General features: G+C 39.0%; 2 protein-coding genes across 4 annotated transcripts in view; one reads left to right on the top strand and one right to left on the bottom strand.

Moving 5' to 3' along the window:
• Nucleotides 1-832: 832 nt before the first annotated feature.
• Nucleotides 833-5881, bottom strand: RPL35A (ribosomal protein L35a). 2 transcript variants are annotated; one of them, XM_072613729.1, is made up of 5 exons: nt 5684-5881; nt 4576-4619; nt 4263-4415; nt 2538-2682; nt 833-979 (listed from the first exon to the last, which is right to left on the bottom strand). In XM_072613729.1, the coding sequence occupies exons 2-5, from the start codon at nt 4584-4586 to the stop codon at nt 956-958; spliced, it is 333 nt and encodes a 110-aa protein (XP_072469830.1). In that variant the 5' UTR covers nt 4587-4619; nt 5684-5881; the 3' UTR covers nt 833-955. The 2 variants fall into 2 exon arrangements, with proteins under 2 accessions (XP_072469830.1, XP_072469831.1); XM_072613730.1 differs by having other exon boundaries at nt 5022-5696.
• IQCG (IQ motif containing G) overlaps nt 5878-19418 on the top strand; it is a 76164-nt gene continuing 62623 nt past the window's right edge. Inside the window, exons 1-3 of one of the 2 annotated variants that reach the window (XM_072613727.1) lie at nt 5878-6021; nt 10732-10799; nt 11770-12064. In XM_072613727.1, the coding sequence (XP_072469828.1) occupies nt 10765-10799; nt 11770-12064 (330 nt within the window). In that variant the 5' untranslated portion in view covers nt 5878-6021; nt 10732-10764. Of the gene's footprint in view, nt 6059-10731; nt 10800-11769; nt 12065-19418 lie in introns of both variants that reach the window. The other variant, XM_072613728.1, reaches the window with a different exon arrangement.

Genomic DNA, 19418 nt, shown 5'->3' with positions numbered 1-19418 from the left:
TGTTAAAGTAATTTCCAACTCTTAAGATTCTTAAGTAAATACAAAGTAATTTCCAGTGGAAGGTGCTGGCAATTTAAGGGGTTCAGGAGAGACCTCATGTGGGTCTTAGTCTTGAAGCAAGGAATTCTGCAAAGTGAAGGGGAGAACATTTCAGGCACTGAGTCATAGAATGCCATATGTGGCAAACTGCAAGGATGCCAGTTTAGCTAGAATGTAAAGATTTTAAAATGTCACACAGATGGCCTTCTGAAATTTCTTTTACTTATCTTTGTACCTGGTGTATCTCAGCAGGAAAATCACCAGATATTTGGGGAAAAAAATTATACTCTTAAAAAAAAAAAACCAAACCTTAGGGTTACTATTTTGCCCAGGCTGGAAGCACAGGGCCCTAATCTCACTGGTGGGCATAGAAGCTTTGACCTTTCCTGCTTCTCAACAACAGGGCTGGTTCATTACTCAGGTAACCTGCTGGCTCCTCCTACTCTGAGGCTCACTATGCTGATGCTGAACTTGGTTCTGCCATCCCAGTCCCTGCAGCATAGAACTCCTTAGCACAAGACACCTGCCAGCCTCAGTCTCCCCAGTAGCTGAGATGTACAGTGCCACACCCACCTTAACAAAAATTCTAGTCTTGCTTACTATCGTGCTGTAAGAAATGAAGGGGACTGTCAGAAAAATCTACCACAGCCTATATGACAAGATACAAAGTGAAATAAGCAGAACCAAGAAACACCCACATCCACAACATATATGGAAAGAACAGTAACAAAAGTGAATGCTGTGAAATTATACTGATGTTTAGTTTCATAATATAAGTGATATAAAAGCAAAATAGATCAGTAAATATTTATTTTAAAAAGCCACCAACAAATAGATCTTGAATAGGAAAAAGGCATTCAAAACAAAATAAACATTTGCAAAAAATGTGTAATTTTATTTAATCGGTTTTCATATTCTAGATCCTTGAGGGATAGAGCATCTGGAAGAAAAAAAATAATATGTAAGAGATGAGTAATGACTAATTAACATACAAGTTAATTTTATCTTCCAAAGGGATATAGACACTAACAAATCATCACTTTTTTTAGTGGGCCAACAAGGCTTTATTAACAAGGCCATAAAATAACAAAAATTTACTTTGTAGTCTTGGCTAGCAAGAACTGAAAAAAGACAAGCAATCTGAAGAAACAAAGACACCTTAGCAAGGACAACACACCTCTCTCATAGGCCCAAAACTTATACTATGCTTTTCTAAATTAGTCAGGAGTTTCAAGCATCCTATTTTGTTTCCTTCCAGGGACAGAGAGGGACATGCCCCTTCTGAAAACACCCAATAACACTGCATGTAAATAAATGTAGCTAAATATGAAATAATGATGGTAGTGCTGAGTGATTCCAAGCCCATTTCAAGTTAAAGCAAAGTTTAAAAAACAATCCCATTTCATCCACGTATCAATAGGCGTCCATCACTGAACACAAAAGGGGTAAACTGCTGGTTTTTAACATTTCCTACGAAAAACATGTTTGGTGCACACTGCACTCTCTAGAACAGTTTACTTTTTCTCTTAATAGTCATTAGCAACCCAATGAGGCTAGACAGACACTTATCATCTCCTTTTTAGAGACAACAGAGCTAAAGCTCAGAGATTAAATAACTTGTCCAGAGTCATGATGCCCCCAGCGTAAGGGCAGAGACAAGACTGAAACCAACTTAATAGAGTAGCATTTGACGGGGCAAATACAGCTAAGCATGCTATACATTCTACTATAATTTCATCCAAAGACAGTAAGACTTGAATTCTATGGGAATATTCGTAGAAGAATATAGTATATAAAGAATCTTAATAAACACTGTGGATGGTATTATGTGTACTATGATTACAGATATGATTAAGGACTCATTTAAAGATCAAATGCTGTTGGTGATTTGAAAGCATATTGCAAACTGGTGCGTCCCTATGTGAGCCAGAGCTCATCATGAAATACCTGTTTGTTTTGAGCTAAATTAGAGCCTTCTTTTGGTGTTCCCTTAGCCTAAGCTGATTACTCCAGCCAAAATCTGTAAAATTCCCCAAGACATCATTTGGGGATTGAGGGGTTAATGAGAGAAGACAAATTTTAAACAAATATGTAGGAAATTAAGTACAAGTACTATATATAAACTATATTTGTCCATGAGCATGTCTAATACTGAATTATTTTTCTATACATGGCAGGGGTAATTCTTGAATGTGGATAGAATTTCTTTTCAGAACATCATTAACTTCTCAGAATACAGAAGTTATTTCTATAACCCACTCTCATTTTTAACATTTAACCCTAAAACTTTCTTTTGTTTGTTCAAAAGACTCAGATCCACTAGTTTAACAGGATAAGTTCAAAGCGTAAGTTCTTTACTATCACCAACTTAATTCAATTAGCGTTTGAACTCAGGTCTTCCAGACTCCAGGGTGAGCACTTTATTCACTAAATCTTCTAGTTGCCCAACAAGGGAGGTCTGACACCAGAAGGATGATCTGTTCATTTGAATTACTCACCACTCGGATCCTGTGTCCAATGGCCTTGGCAGGAAGATTGCTTCTGAACTTGGCTCGAACCATTCCACTATTTCCATGAGCTCGAGTAACTTTGCCCCAGATAACTCTTGTTCTGTTTGGTTTCCCACCAGGAGTCACTGTGTTGCTGATAGACAAAAAATACCCAGAAACTTAACCAATAAAAGCCACAATAACAATGCTCAATGAAGCTCAAAGCAAATTTGTACAAGTAGATTATCTCAAATCACAAGTTGGGAAAACTATTCCATTCCCAAAGCTACCCTTCCAATGGGAACATTTCCAAACCTCAATTTAGTTCCCATATTCAGTTTAAACCCATCTTTACAATGATGCAGAGTGAAGTGAGCAGATGTACATAGTAACAGCAATACTGCACAACGAAGAACTGTGAACAGCTTAGCTATTCTCAGCAACACAGTCATCAAAAGACTCATGAAAAATGCTATGCACCTCCAAAGAACTGACGGAGTCTGAATGCAGATAGAAGCAAACTATTTTTCATTTCCTTTCTGATTCAAGTTTTCTTTCACAAAATCACGAATATGGAAACATTTAACGATTGCACATGTATAACCTGTATCAGACTGCTTACCAACTATCTCAGGGAGGTGAGGGAAGGAAGGAGGGAGAGAATTTGGAGCGGAAAGTTGAAAACTTTTTTTTTTTTTTTTTTTTTACAAATTGGGGGGAACTTTTTTTTTTAAAAAGCAACTCATCCTAGCTATAGCCTACTGATTTAAGGGGGTGCATTCAGGAATCTTTGGATTTAGAAATAGCTTCAGATCTCATCATTTAACAGCAACTAATCAATCCAAAATTACCAATGATCTCTTAATCACAACATCTAATGACCTTTTCTCAATACTCATCTTTCTTGTCATGTCAATAATAATTAAACATTTTTTGAGTACCATTCCCCAGCCTAATTTACTGGATCTTCATAATAACATAATGACTACTAAGTATTGAGCATCTTACCGGGCTTTCTGTCCTGAGCCCTCCCTCTATACTGTTTCATTTGATGATCCTATCAGCAACCTGGATTCAAGTATCTCTGTTACTGATTCTCAAGTATAATGAGATATCACCTTCAATTTCTCATTCTCTCTCATCCTCCCCCATATCCAATCTGTTGCCAATTCTTGCTGACTGCTTAACATCTCTTGCATATGCCTTTCTTCTTCCCTTATCACCACATGCAGTCAAATAACTTGGTCTGTCTCCCAGCCTCAAGACTCTCCCCATTCCTTTCCATCCTTCCAAAATGCAGGTCTGATTGCATCAATCCCCCTACTGAATAAACTCCAGTGACTCCCTATCACTTCTATGATCAAATGGAAAAAATCCTTTCTGGCAGGGAGAGCCTTTCAAAACCTGTCCCCTCCTCACTCTCCAGTTTTCCTCATTAGACTGTGAGTTCCTTGAGAGCAAGGGTTATCCTATACCTATCTTTTTATTCTCTGTATTTAGTACCATAGTTGGTAGGCGGTATTCACTGGAATGTTTACTGAGTGACATTATAATCCTCCCCTGAGGTACCGCTGAAGACCCAACAATATTTATAGTCTTGTTTTATGTTGACGCTAAAAGCAATCTGTGATTTGAACATGCTAGTACAAATATTTCATTTACCTTTCCTTAAAATTAAATGTTTTAGTTTAAATGCTCTATTATTCTTGAGCCAAGCTCAAAAAAGGCACTTACTTTTTTGCTTTGTATACATAAGCACATCTCTTGCCCAAATAGAATTCAGTTTCATCCCGAGCATAGACTCCTTCAATTTTCAGAAGAGCAGTATGTTCCCTCTGGTTTCGTAGGCCTCGCTTGTAGCCAGCAAAAATGGCCTTGGACCACAGTCTAAGATGTAGACAACCACTGTCATTTGTGAGGCTTATGAAACCCACCAAAAACATCTTAAGTTTATATTGATTTTACTGAAGGATAGAATATAGGAAATCTTGGAGAAAACATCAAAGAGAAAAAAATAAACATAAGATAGTGAAATATACTTTCTTACCTTCCAGACATTTTGCTGTTCTACAAGTCCTGTTTCCAGCAGGCCTTAAAAAAAAATTCAGTTTAGATGCTTGCAATATGATGCTACACGTTGTTAAACTTAGACTGAATTTTCTTTGGTCTTGTTTCAATGGGGTAAAAAGATACCACCAACTCCTCCTACATTTCCACTGACAGATGTATTCACTGCACATACATCTCACCTACACTTACAAAGACATGAGAATTTGCAAGATACAGAATAAGGCTTCAACAGCCTGAGCATTAATCAAAGGAAAAACCAAAAACGGCAGCGGGGAGAAGCGCACCTAAAGCCAGATAGGGGAGAAAGACATTGTACAAAGTAGGCAGGGGGCAAAAAAAGCACTCAGGAAATCCAGCATTAATCCCTTCCCCATTCCCCCAAACCACCTCGTGCGACCAGACTAGCCTATTTAAGGTACAAACCATCGCTTCGGGTCGGGGCCCGGAGTGTTCTCCTTCCCCTGAAATCCCTAGATGCGTTCAAGGCTCAGTTTACGTGTCTATTCCTCTGTATGAAGGCCATTGCTAAATTTTAACCGTACATCCTCCACATATATGTATAAAATAATCCGGTACTCAATTTAACTAGTGTGTACGTATGCAATTTTCTCCCAGAACAAAGTTAAGATCTTAGAGATCGGGAGTTTACTGCTTTTTTTTTCTTTTAACTTAACATCCCCAGAGTTTAACAGCACTGGGCACACAGTAAGCACTTAATAAATGCTTAATTTCTGGGAGCGAGGAGGGAACGATCGAAAGAAAAGGCAGAACCGCGAAGGAGTGCGGCAGCCGGCGCTGCAGGTAAAGCCAAGCCCAAGGCTGGAGATGCTGCCAAACCATGTCCTCCAGACTGCCCCGGGAACTCGCGACCCAGCGGCTGGCAAAAGCCCGTTCCCGAGGCGGCCCGTGGGCCTTCCACCATCCACCCAATATCTCCGCCATCCCCTAGCCTTCCACACTGGGAACCATGGTGATCATAAGCCGGGCCGCGGCGGACCAGCACCCGTGAGCAGCTGGGTCGCCGGCCTGTCCCGGACCAAGTTATTTAACTTGGAAGATGAGAGAGGAACACAGACGCAACTCACCTCCACGACTCCAAGATGGAGGAAAAAGGAAGTAGAGGTCTTGCCGCACTGCCTTGTGGGATATACACTCTTCCGCCCCGCCTCTCCTTTTAGGTGCCCTCCAAGATAGCCAGAAGAACCACTGTCAAAAAACCCCAAAATCCAAAAATCCTATTTTCTGGAAAGAAACAAAGAACTTCGAGGAACGTAGCCACACATGTCCAATTAGAGTTCTGCCGCTTTTCTTTCTGTAATGAACTCTGATTGGCGTGTGAAGGAGGCATATCTTTAGACTGCTAAAAGCCTAGCAAAAGAAGCCCCTTCGGAAGCGTGCAGTTGCCATGGGAACCACTTGGCTTGTAAGTTACCCGCTCTCTGGGATCTCGCCGGACAGAGGTGGGGATGGAGGCTTTGGGCTCCCGGGAAGGATTCGGGATCCCCTGGGGAGTGGCTAGGCTCGCTCCTTGCAAGCTCAGGACTTGAGTGCCGTCTCCAGACTGGCGGGCTGGCACCTCTCTTTCCACCCCCACCCCCGCCACACACACCGTCTCCGGGCCAGTGGAAGAACGTTTCCACCTTTGCTAAGAGTAGAATAGGATTTAAAGGAGGCGGGGTCCCTGGAGACCTTCTAGAGGAGGGGTTCTTAACCATTTTTGTGTGTCGCGGACCTCTTTGGAAGTCTGGTGAAGCCCATGAACCCCTTTTCCCCGAATAATGTTTTTAAATGCGTAAAATAAAGTAGGATGACAAAGGAAGAGGAAGGGAGCAGACGTTTGCTAGGTGCCTGCTGTGAGCTAGGCACTAAGGGAGGATCCCCACAGCCACCCTGGGAGGGAGGTGCTGTTATCTCCGTTTTACTGTTGAAGAAACTGAGGAAGGTGGAGGTTAAGTGAAGTGCCCAGGGTCACCTCTCTAGTGCCTGAGATTGGATTCAAACTCTGAATCTTCTTCTCTCCAAGTTCAACGCCAGCTGACTCCAGGATTATAAAAGAAATCAATTATAGTGAGATAGAGTATAAAAAATTTATGAAAAAATCCCTGCACAGGTGAAGAATTCTTGGTCTAGACTAGTTTTAAATTTATTTTTATATTTTTCAGTTAGTAAATTTCCCCCTGGACTTCCCCAGATTTAGCCAGTCCTCCCATTAAAAAATATTTTAATTTTTTCCAATTAAAAAAATTTTGTTTTCTCTTGAACCTTTCTCCCCTCCCCCATTGAAAAAAGTGAAACAAAACTCGTGTAACAAATATGCATAGTCAGACAAAACAAAGTCCAGTAGTAACCATGTCTAAAAATGTATTTTAATGTGTAACCACAATCCATCCCTTCTCTGTAGTAGGTTATTGCATTATCAGTATTACATTCTTTCAAAGCTGTTTTTATGGATGTGTTTGTTTTATACATTGCTGTTCTGGCTCAGCTCACTTCATTCTGCATCAATTCATACAAATCCTTCCAGGTTTCTCTAAAATTTTCTCTTGACATTTTTTAGTGCTCAGCAGTAGGATAGCTAAATGGTGCAGTGGACAAAGCAGAGGGTCTGGAGTCCAGAACACCTGAGTTCAAATTCAGCCTCAGACACTTATTAACAGTGTGACCCTAGGCAAGTCACTTACCCCTGTTTACCTCGGCTTTTTTCAACTATAAAGTAAAATGAGCTGGAGAAAGAATTGGCAAACCACTCCAGTATTTTTGTCAAGGAAACTTCCAGTGGGGAAGATTTGGAAATAACTAAACAATAAAAAAATGCACAATAGTATTCCATCACATTTATTTACCATAATTTGTTCAGCCATCCCCTAATTCATGCATACCCCATCAGTGTTCAGTTCTATGCCCCATTAAAAAGAGCTGCTATAAATATATATACATGAGTCCTTTTCCTTGCTATTTTTGATTTGGTTTGAGAGGTTCAGAGACTCCTCAAGGACCAAAATATAGGAAAGGGTGGTTTGGAATGAAATCACCCATTCAAGCATTCTTTAAGTCAAGTTGGCAAAGGTTTATTGTAATGCTAATATGGCGGACAGAATTCCTTAAGGAATTCATAGCCTGACAGGACTGATGCTTAATCTTATATAGGAAAAGTATTGGATTATGTGGCAAATATGCGAATTAGGCAATATAACATACAACCTTCTTCACAGGCTTCATACTGGAAACTTCAAGAAGGGAGAGGGGTGTTCCTAAGGGGTGTGTTTTTGGTCTGTTATATCTGTAACAAGATAGCTTCAGGAGTTGTGGTCTATAGGTTGCCCTGTGGATTGTATACAGTAACTGTGGGAATCGGTACATCGTGTATATATATATATGTATATATATGTCCTTTTCTTTTTTCTTTGATTTCTTTGAGATACAGACATAGTAGTAGTATTCTAGATCAAAGGTTGTGTATGGATTGACATATAGCCCTTTGGGCATCCTTCCAAATTGTTCTCCATTTGGATCAGTTCACAGCTTTATCAACAATGCATTAATGTACCTGTTTTTCTACATCCCCTCCAACATTTGTCATTTTCTTTTTCTGTCCTGTTAGCTAGTCTTATAGTTGTGAGGTGGTACCAAGTTTCTTTAAAACTATCTATTTTGTAAAATCATTTCATGATTATATTGCATTACATTCATAATAATCTAATTTTTTCAGGGGTTCTTCAATTAATGATTGCCTACTTTATTATTGGTTCTTTGCTGCATCTGCTATAAATATTTTTGTACACATGGGTGCTTTTTCTATTTCTTTGATCTTTTGCGACTGTAGGTCTACTGGTAGTATCACTGGGTCAAAGGGTATGTACAGTTTAGTGACCTTTTAAGCATAGTTCCCAACTGCTTTCCAGAATGACTGCACCAACTCACAGTTCTACCAGCAGTACATCAGTCCATTAGTGTGTCTGTCTTCCTGTAGCCCCTGTCATTTTCCTTTTACGTTGTCTTTGCCAATATGATAGGTGTGAAGTAGAACCTCAGTTATTTCAAGTTGCATTTCTCAAAGTAGTGATTTGGAATGTTTCCCCCCACATATGTATTACTTAATTTTTTTTCCTTTGAGAATAGCCTGTTCATTTCTTTGGGGCACTTATCTGTTGGAGAATGGCTGTCTTATATGTTTGAAACGGGTTTTTCATATGTCTTGAATATCAAGTCTTTATCAGAGAAATTTGTTGTAAAGATTTTTCCTAGCTAACTGTTATTTCCTTGTTAATTTTGAATGCATTGATTTTGCGCAAAATTTTTCAATTTTATGTAAAGTGATCTATTTTCCCTTCTCTATCCTCTTTAATTCCATGTTTTGTTATGATTTCTTTCCATATACCTCACTGAAAAAAAGTATTTTCTTCCTTGTTGCTCTAAGATGTGATCAGATGAGACAATGTTTGTAAAGGGCTTAGCATGGAGCCTGGCCCATAGAAGGTGCTTAATAAATGTTTCTCTCTCTTTCCTCTCCCTCCTTCCTTTTCATATCTAGGCCATCAGAACCAGGAGAACTTTATGCACAGCAACGACCACAGTGTGTGAGAGTTTTTTCTGGTAGACTTAGAATTTTGTAATAACACAAGAACTTCTTACAAAAAAAAAAAAATCCCAATGGTGGTTCTCAAGGCAAAATGCCTTCCACACTCAGAGAGAGAAATATGGAAGTCACTCACATAATGTAGCAGATCATGTCTGTGTATGTGTATATGTTTGTGTATCATGTTCTGATTTGTTATACGATTTCTTTCATTCATCTTAGTCTGACTACATAGCATGACTATAGTGAAAATATACTCAATAGGAAAGTATATGTAGAATCTATACAGAATTGTATGCAGTCGTGGGGAGGGAGGGGGGTAGTGGGGGGTAGGGGGGGGATAAAATCGCAATTGTATGGGAGTGATTGTTAAACATTAAAAAATTAAAAATTAAAAAAAAATTAAAAAAAAATATCTAGGCCATGTAACTACTTAAAGATTATCTTAGCAATATGATGTGAGATGTTGGTCTAAACCTAATTACTTCCAGAATGCTTTTTAGATTTCTACCTAGTTTTTGTTGAATAGGTAGTCTTTATACCAGAAGTTGAGGTTTTGGGGTTCATTGAACACTGTATCACTGTATTATTTTCCTTCTGTTTATTGCATAGCATCTGTTCCTCTGACTTTTCCATTTTTCATATGAAATAGTTTCAATGATCACTGCTTTGTAGTACAGTTTAAGATCTGGACTACTAGGTTCACTTCCTTTCTGATATTTCTTATTATTTCTTTGAAGAATCTTGACTCCTTATTCCACCAGATTGGGGTGGGGGGGTTCTTTTAGCTTCAAAGTAATCCTTTGGTAGTTTGATTGGTGTCAGTACTGAATAAATAAATTAATTTGGATAGCATTCTCACTTTAATTATGTTAGTGTGGCTCAAATATGAACAGCTGATATTTTCTCACTTACTTTAGTCTGTTTTTATCTTTGTTATACATTCTGTAGTTATTGTATTTCTCCTTACCTTGTTTTTATTCAAAGAGAACAGAAATATTTTCTCAGGAAATGGGTTTTATTTCAAGAGACACATTTCCTCCTGTCTAAGCTCCCTGGACATCTAAAGGGAGTGAACTCAGTTATTTTCTGACATTCCTTCCAGCTATCATGTTCTATGAGGCAACATGGTATGATAGCAAAAGCTTTGGACTTGGCATCTCAGATGCGACACCGAAGCTGGGGGACCACTTGACTTGTCTGAGATCGAGACTGCTTACTACCTGTCTCATAGGCTTACTGTGACTTCATAACAACCCATCTAAACAACAAAATCAGTATTTCAAAAGAAACTACAGAATATTTTGATTTGCTTTTATCCTTGTTGTTTATTAGGTTGAATTGTTAGCAGACCAAACAGTTTTCGTTATTCTTTCAGTTCTGAAATTTTACTATATCATGTAAAAAGAGAGAAAATAGGAAAACAATATGTTAATTCAGGGGGGAAGCTGAAGCTTTTTTGATGATACCATAATATCTTCCTGAATGGCCAAGAGTAATGTTAAACTCCTTTCATCCCTCTAGTAAACCAAACCTAATTTTACTTTTCTGTTTCAGGTGGTTACATTTTTATGAAGTGTTGAAGCCCCAATGGAAAACACTAAGTATATCTCGGTAATAAAGGCGTAAGTTCAAATTCCAAGTTTTAAAATCTTGTAGATGCTTTTATATAATACATTGATAAGCATTTTTGCACCACCCGTACATATACTTAACAGATTGCTTTTGATAGCAGAGCATAAAGTTTTTGCACTTTGGCTCAAATCCATAGTAAGACAGAGACAAAGACGTATAAGTACCATGGACTTAAATACCTGTCTTAAAAAGTAAGATGTTTTTTTTCCCCCGACTCTTTTGCAAAGGTCGGGGGAAGGGTCCATGGGCATGGAATATTGCACATATTGTCAAATTTTTTCAATTTGTTGATTGATTTGACTGATTTTAAAGCTTTTTTCCTAAATCATTTAGTATTTTCCCCCAACTACATGGAAAAAACAATTTTTAACATTTGTTTGTTTAAATTTTGAGTTCCATATTCTCTTCCCACCTTCCTCATTGAGAGAAGAAGCAATTTGGAATTGGTTATATATTTGTAGTCATGCAAAACATATTTCCATGTTAGTCATGTTGTAAAAAAAAAATATAGATCCAAAAAACCCCTAAGAAAAATGAAGAAATTTCTTGATATCTTTTTAATCTTTTGTCATAAAGGATAGCTTTTTAAGATAGTGGAGGAGAAAGGATACAAAATTTATAAATAAAATTCATTTTTTAAACAAGTAAAGTTTGCATTTCCAAGTAGGGTTTGTTATTAGAGTTGTTCCCAATATTGCTCTAGGATATGCAAACAAAGCCTTACAGGGTCCTCCAGCTCACAATAAATTAGGTTTTCTTCTTCATATAAATCAATAGCTAACATGGTCCCCATTTAGGTCAAATTTGAGTTTCATCCTGCCTGGCTTTAGAGTCTAGACCAAGTCTAACGTTTGGGGAATTTTAAAACATTTCTGTTTGTACCAATTAAGAGATTTTCAACATAAGTGTTACTTCAAGCCTTACTCAGACTAACTCCTGTACTTTTCTTATTCCTGTTAGAGAGGAGCAGGAAGAGGAGGAAGAGGAGGAGGAGGGGACAAGCTACTCCTCTTCAAAGATTTTGCATCCTCAAGTGCTAGCAGTGACAGGAGCTCCCCCTGGTGTTCTTGAGCCTGATGAACCTGAAGCCACATTCCCACCTGCAGAGTTACCAGTCATCCAGGAAGTGATCGATACCCTCCCTCTCCTGGATGTGCTGAGGATTTCTGCAGTTCTGGAGGATACCCTGGACCAGCTCTCAATCCTGAACTATATCATGCCAGCTGCATTTGAAAGGAAGACAGAAGGCATCCATGTATGTATTGCTCTAATTACTGTTTACCTGCTATTAATTCTTGTTTTTTGCTCCCCTTCCTTCTTCTCTGACTTTTGCAGTTAATATTACTAAAGATTAGTTCAAAGAATCACACCTTTATCTCAGGTGATAACCACAATCCTATCATCCCCGGATTATTCATATGTGAAGGGAAATAACCACATTTCAGCGCATGCTCAATAATAGGATTTCCCTGTCTATTTATTGATGTACAGACTAAGTAAAATTGATTGAAAAAGCTCATGGGAAAATTTGTAATGCTGTTTCTTATTCCATTCTGTTGTGAATGTATTCTTTGGACTGCTGCAATATGACCATGAGAGGATGCTTATTATTGGCACGCTAATTACTATTAGGAAAGATTCTGTCTCTTAGTTTAATCCTGGAGTGGGGAAATCTACAACCTCGAGGCCCCATGTAGCTTTCTAAGTCCTCGGGTGCAGCCTTTTTGACGGAGTCCAAAATTTACAGAACAAATCCTTTTATTAAGGCAATTTGTCTACGCAGCTTGGACTCAGTCAGAGGGCTACACTTGAGGATCTAGAGAGCCACATATGACTTCAGGCCTGCAGGTTCCCCACCCCTGGTTTAGCCCTTTCTACACATACAATGAAAATCAACAAATTTATGTTATTGCCATGGCCCCCTGCTGCAAACCATCATCATGTTTTCTAGTAGCACACCTTAGGGTCTTTACAAGGTATTTGTGTACTTTAAAATTGTAATAAGTGAGGTTGTTAATAATCCAAACAATTTATATAGGCAAATATATCCATCCTAGAATAATTATATCATACTTCACAGAATATTCATATTTCAAATCATTGACAAAAATGGTGTTAGTTCTATGATGAATAAGATTAAAATATATATAAACACTAAGAAAATTCAGTTTTCCTTTAAATATTGCTTATAGATTGATTTTTAATCATATTTGCAATCTATATTAAAGCTTAAAGATACATATATGTTAAGATTTCCACTCTTGTGAAATTTAAAAATTATTTCAATGAGAAGTTTAAGAATTCTGTAAAACTAAATTAAATTATTCATCTTTTAAAAAGAAAATGGAGAGTGAGAACCATATATAGTTCTGATCTTTCAAAGAATTTTAAATAAGGATCAAAATTTTAAATCAAGATCAGCTGTGGTGGCACAGTATTAATGTTAACCGACTTCAAGCAGAATAGTACAGAGAGTAGGTATCTTCCTTTATTACATTCCTTTGGTTTCCTCACCAAGAATCAAGAATGGGAAGGAGCAAATTCAGCCAATAATGTCATCTGAGATGTGTATGTTCTTGTATTTGGAAAGACATTTTGCATTCATAGTGTAAATGGAAGAGAATTAAGGATCCAAATATGTAAAGAATTGTTCAAAGAGGATATCACAGAAATATAGAAGTGAGAATTTGGAATCATTCCTACTTTGGGCTGGTGATTTTTCATGTTTTCTGAGACATTAAAACCTTAGACAAAGTCTTCCAACTTGAGAGTGCTCCTGTGTGTTTATTGTATCTTTCTAAAAATACTTGTGTGCTTTGTACACATAAATATTGCTCACTTCAGACATTTAAGCTCAAAGATACTTTTGTTCATAATAATGGTTTGAAGATGTAGCAGAATCTACCAGTAAAATACAGTATCATTCACTGTCAGTTCTTTTTTGTTCATGACATTTTTATTAATTAATTTATTTTTAATTTTCAACATTCACTTCCATAAGATTTTGAGTTCTCAATTTTCTCCTCCTCCCTCCCCACCCCTTCCCTAAGATGGTGTGCAATCTGATATAGACTCTACATATATTCATATTAAATATATTTTCCCAGTAGTCATGTTGTAAAGAATTAGAGCCAAAGGGAAGAGCCACAAGAAAGAATAAATAAAAAGAGAGCAAATCGCATGCTTCAATCTGCATTCAGATGCCATGGTTCTTTTTCTGGATGTGGATAGCAGTTTCCATTATGAGTCTTTTGTACTGTCAGCTTTTAATTCAGTAAACATTCATATACTACCTGCTATGTGCAAGTACTCAGTGTGATGAGGGAGCTCCTGGCAATCTCCCACCAGACCCTAGAGTTTTTAATATGAAAATGACTTCAGATTAGTGTTTTCTTCCTTTTAAAAACTCTTAAACTTTTGGTTTCATGGAGTTGCAGTAAACATTATAATGTGTTTTGAAGTCAGAAGACCAGAGTTCAGAGTCTGGCTCTCCAGTTGGCTGCTTTTATGATCTTCAACTTTTAGCTCTTGGGGCTCTCAGTTTCCTCATCTTTGAAATGAAGGGATTGGAACAAGATCGCTAAGATTTTATTTGATTTTAAATCTTATGATCCAGTTCCGTAAATCAGAATACTTAAAGGGCTACCATTAGATCAGTGCTCTCTAAAATCAATATCCTAAGATCTGTTTGAGCAGGTATAGATATAGAGTGCTAGGGATGGAGTCAGGAATGCTTATCTTCCTGAGTTCAAATCTGATCTCAGGTACTAACTGTGTGACCCTGGACGAGTCATTTAGTCCTGCTTGTCTCAGTTTCCTCATCTGCAAAATGAGCTGGAAGAAGAAAATGGCAAACTACTCTAGTGCCTTTGTCAACTGAACAATAAGATCTATATAAAATTTTTCCCTCCCAGACCGTTGTCACTGTGTTATCTAATTTTGAAGGGGGGGTGGTAGGGTGGGTAAGTTGTTCATTTTTTCTTTTTTAAAGGTGAAACAAAATCTGTAGACAGAATAAGCTTTCTGACTGCAATCAGACCATCAACTAATTAGAGTAATTACTCAAATGAAGTATTGATGCCAAAAAAGAAATAAGGGAAGTAGCAGAAGACAACAGAAAAAGATAATATGGTGGCAAAGGCAACACTCCTTTGGAATACAATTTTTTTTAAAGGAGGAAGTTGGTAGAAGAGTACAAGCATTATTGTCTAACAGATGAAAAGTAAAAAGCAGTGGAAGTGAAAAGATTATGGAAAGCTTATCATGAGACCCAACTAAGCCACATCATCCCAAGAGAATTCATAGAGGAACTTGGGAGGAGGACCACAAATATATTAGGAAATGGAACCAATTTGTCAGCATTTCTTTTTTTTTTTTAACATTTATTTTCACAAAATTTTGGGTTACAAATTTTCTCCCCTTTTATCCCCTCCACCCCCCCCCCCCCCATACCCAAGCATTCTACTTGCCCCTGTGACCAATCTGCTCTCTCCTCTATCCTCCCTCCCTGCCCTTGTCTCCGTCTTCTCTTTTGTCCTGTAGGGCCAGATAGCTTTCTTAACCCCTTAACCTGTATTTCTTATTTCCCAGTGGTAAGAACATTACAGTTGATCCTAACACTTTGAGTTTCAACTTCTTTAGCTCCCTCCCTCTCCACCCCTTCCCCTTGGAAGACAAGCAATTCAATATAGGCCAAATCTGTGTAGTTTTGCAAATGATTTCCATACTAGTTGTGTTGTATAGGACTAACTATATTTCCCTCCATCCTATCCTGTCCCCCATTACTTCTATTCTCTTATGATCCTTTCCCTCCCCATGAGTGTCGGCCTCGGATTGCATTCTCCTCCCCATGCCCTCCCCTCTATTCTCCCCCCCACCCTGCTTGTGCCCTTGTCCTCCACTCTCCTGTATTGTGAGATAGGTTTTCCTATCAAAATGAGTGTGCATTTTATTCTTTCCTTTAGTGGAATGTGATGAGAGTAGACCTCATGTTTTTTTCTTGCCTCCCCTCTTTATCCCTCCACTAATGAATCTTTTGCTTGCCTCTTTTATGAGAGATAATTTGCCCATTCAATTTCTCCCTTTCTCCTCCCAATATTTCTCTCTCACTGCTTGATTTCATTTTTTTTTTAAGATATGATCCCATCCTCTTCAATTCACTCTGTGCACTCTGTCTCTATGTATGTGTGTGCGTGTGTGCATGTGTGTGTGTGTACTCCCACCCAGTACCCAGATACTGAAATGTTTCAAGAGTTACAAATATTGTCTTTCCATGTAGGAATGTAAACAGTTCAACTTTAGTAAGTCCCTTATGACTTCTCTTTGCTGTTCACCTTTTCCTGGTTCTCTTCATTCTTGTGTTAGAAAGTCAAATTTTCTTTTCAGCTCTGGTCTTTTCATCAAGAAAATTTGAAAATCCTCTATTTCATTGAAAGACCATTTTTTCTCCTGAAGTATTATACTCAGTTTTGCTGGGTAGGTGATTCTTGGTTTTAGTCCTAGTTCCTTTGACTTCTGGAATATCCTATTCCATTCCCTTCGACCCCTTAATGTAGAGGGTGCTAGATCTTGTGTTATCCTGATTGTATTTCCACAATACTTGAATTGTTTCTTTCTAGCTGCTTGCAATATTTTCTCTTTCACCTGGGAATTCTGGAATTTGGCCACAATGTTCCTAGGAGTTTCTCTTTTTGGATCTCTTTCATGCGGTGTTCTGCGGATTCCTTGAATATTTATTTTGCCCTCTGCTTCTAGAATCTCAGGGCAGTTTTCCTTGATAATTTCATGGAAGATGATGTCTAGGCTCTTCTTTTGATCATGGTTTTCAGGTAGTCCCAGAATTTTTACATTGTCTCTCCTGATTCTATTTTCCAGGTCAGTTGTTTTTCCAATAAGATATTTCACATTATCTTCCATTTTTCGAATCTTCTCGCTATGTTCTGTGATATCTGTCTTTCTCACAAAGTCCTTAGCGTCCATCTGTGCCATTCTAGTTTTGAAAGAACTATTTTCTTCAGTGAGCTTTTGAATCTCCTTTTCCATTTGGCTAATTCTGCTTTTGAAAGCATTCTTCTCCTCATTGGCTTTTTGAACCTCTTTTGCCAGTTGAGTTAGGCTAGTTTTCAAGGTGTTAATTTCTTCAACATTTTTTTGGTTCTCCTTTAGCAGGGAGCTGATCTGCTTTTCATGCTTCTCTTTCATCCCTCTCATTTCTCTTCCCAGTTTTTCCTCCACCTCTCTAACTTGATTTTCAAAATTCTTTTTGAGCTCTTCCATGGCCTGAGCCCATTGGGTGGGCTGGGACACAGAATCCTTGATTTCTGTGTCTTTGCCTGATGGTAAGCATTGTTCTTCCTCATCAGAAAGGAAGGGAGGAAATGTCTGTTCTCCAAGAAAGTACCTTCAATAGTTTTATTTCTTTTCCCTTTTCTGGGCATTCTCCCCAGCCAGTGACTTGACCTCTGAATATTCTCCTCACACCCACCTCGCCTCCTGGTCCTCCCAGCCAGCGTTTGGGGACTGAGATTCAAATGCTGCTTCCAGCCTCAGGGCTTTGGGCGGGGGCAGGGCTGCTATTCAGTGTGAGAATTAAGTTCAGGTGGTCAGATCGGGGCAGGGCTGCCTCTCAGGCTCAGTTCCCTCGGGGGGTTTATGTACAGACCTTCAACAATGCATCCAGGCTCCTGCCTGCTTGGGGAGCCCTGGTCTGCCGCTGCCTCTCAGCTTCTGCCTCCCGAGGGGGCCTGAGTTATGGGGGCACCCCACTCCCCTCTCGACCCGCCAAAGAGACTCTCTCACCGACCCCCGTCACCTGTGGGTGGAGGGGCTTATGCCGCCACTGGAGATCCCGTCCCTGAAGCCTGCTCGGATCTGTACCTCTTGGAGCCGCGGCCGCCGCAGGTCTGGGCTGGGCTCCACGTCTGCAGCGCGACGGACCTTTTGCGAGAGGTTTTCAGGTTCCTCTGTGGGTGGAGGGACCCGTGTGGCCTCTGGAGATCCCATCCCCATAGCCCGCTCGGATCTTTTCCTCACGGTGTCGCGGCCGCTGCAGGGCTGCCCTCTGCTCCCAGTCCCGGCACCCAGTCCGCAGCGCGAAGGACCCCCCGTGAGAGGTTTGCAGGTCTCTCTGGAACAGAAATCTCCCTCGCTCCAATATTCCATGGCCTCTGGGTGCAGAATTCACCGTGAGTTGGTCCCCTCTAGCCGTTCTGTGGGTTGTGGGTTCGGAGCTATGTGTATGTGCGTCTTTCTACTCCGCCATCTTGGCTCCACCCCCTTGTCAGCATTTCTGTAGCAATCAGTTGTCATCTTTAAAGACAATGGTACCACCACATTTAGTCTCTATTATCTCACTCCCTCATGTATTATAGAAAGAAAGTGAAATAGAACTTAAGAAAATAAAGTGGTAAAAAGTGGCTGGATTATATCAAGTAAGTAGCAAGAAAATCTGTACCCATGGCTAGTAGTAAAGGGTCATTTTATAAGATATCCAAGGAAAAGGTAGATAAAAAGAAGGGAGCAATAATGGATGATATTATTGTCCCTCAAAAGGTGATCAGGGAAGAATATGTCAATAATTACTGATGCCTACTTTCTGATCTTATAAAATCTACATGAGAATGTTCTATATATGTAGAAAGAGTATCTTAGATGAAAACATAAAAAGGGAATAAGTAGGCTTCTGCAAATTATTTTTTTACAGCATCCTTAACTTTATGGTTATACAGTGAACAGAGAAGTTGTTCTTCATCCTTTGTTTTTGAAGAGAACCACTTAGGAACTGATTTTAAGTGAGGCAGAGTTACGCAGAGTTATCAGGTTCACTCTCTCTTCCAAAGTCATTAAAGTCCAGTGGCAAGCGAGAAGTCAACACAGCTGTTGATTGCCAGGATGCAATGGATGACCTTGGCATCTTGTTTTTATGACCAAGTTCTAAGCACTCCACAGTGCCTACTTTAGCCCCTTTCATGGACATTAGAACAGATTACTCTCATTTGTCCTTTCCATATGGAGGACACAAGTTTATAGTACGTTAATTGTTTGAGAATTATAAAAGAAGCACTTGTCTTAGTAGAACAAAATGCAACTTTAAAGACTGTCTTCCAACAATAAATTTTTCGTGCATATATTGATCACATATCATATCTTGATAAATACAATATAAAAAAATTCTCATTAACCCTCTAACTATTGTCAAGTGATTCATTAGAAAAGAGGTAGGTGCTTGTCAAAGACGTGTGACACTTCCATGAAGTATGTCATGAGTCCGAATGGAAGAAGGATTTTCTCTCAGGTGTTCTTTTTTTTTTTTTTTAATTTTTTTATTTAACTTTTAACATTTATTTTCACAAAATTTTGGGTTACAAATTTTCTCCCCTTTTATCCCCTCCAGCCCCCCCCATACCCAAGCATTCTACTTGCCCCTGTGACCAATCTGCTCTCTCCTCTATCCTCCCTCCCTGCCCTTGTCTCCGTCTTCTCTTTTGTCCTGTAGGGCCAGATAGCTTTCTTAACCCCTTAACCTGTATTTCTTATTTCCCAGTGGTAAGAACATTACAGTTGATCCTAACACTTTGAGTTCCAACTTCTTTAGCTCCCTCCCTCTCCAC

Source organism: Notamacropus eugenii, chromosome 5, assembly GCF_028372415.1.
Source record: "Notamacropus eugenii isolate mMacEug1 chromosome 5, mMacEug1.pri_v2, whole genome shotgun sequence".
Classification (NCBI taxonomy): domain Eukaryota; kingdom Metazoa; phylum Chordata; class Mammalia; order Diprotodontia; family Macropodidae; genus Notamacropus; species Notamacropus eugenii.
The sequence above is the reverse complement of the archived record's forward strand: the minus strand, read 5'-3'. Positions and strand labels throughout refer to the sequence as shown.

Coding starts and splice junctions, on each gene's coding strand:
- RPL35A (XM_072613729.1), bottom strand. Junction 2,683..4,262: donor TATGTATACAAAGCAAAAAA/GTAAGTGCCTTT, acceptor TTTGTCTATCAG/CAACACAGTGACTCCTGGTG. Junction 980..2,537: donor TTGGACACAGGATCCGAGTG/GTGAGTAATTCA, acceptor TTTTTCTTCCAG/ATGCTCTATCCCTCAAGGAT.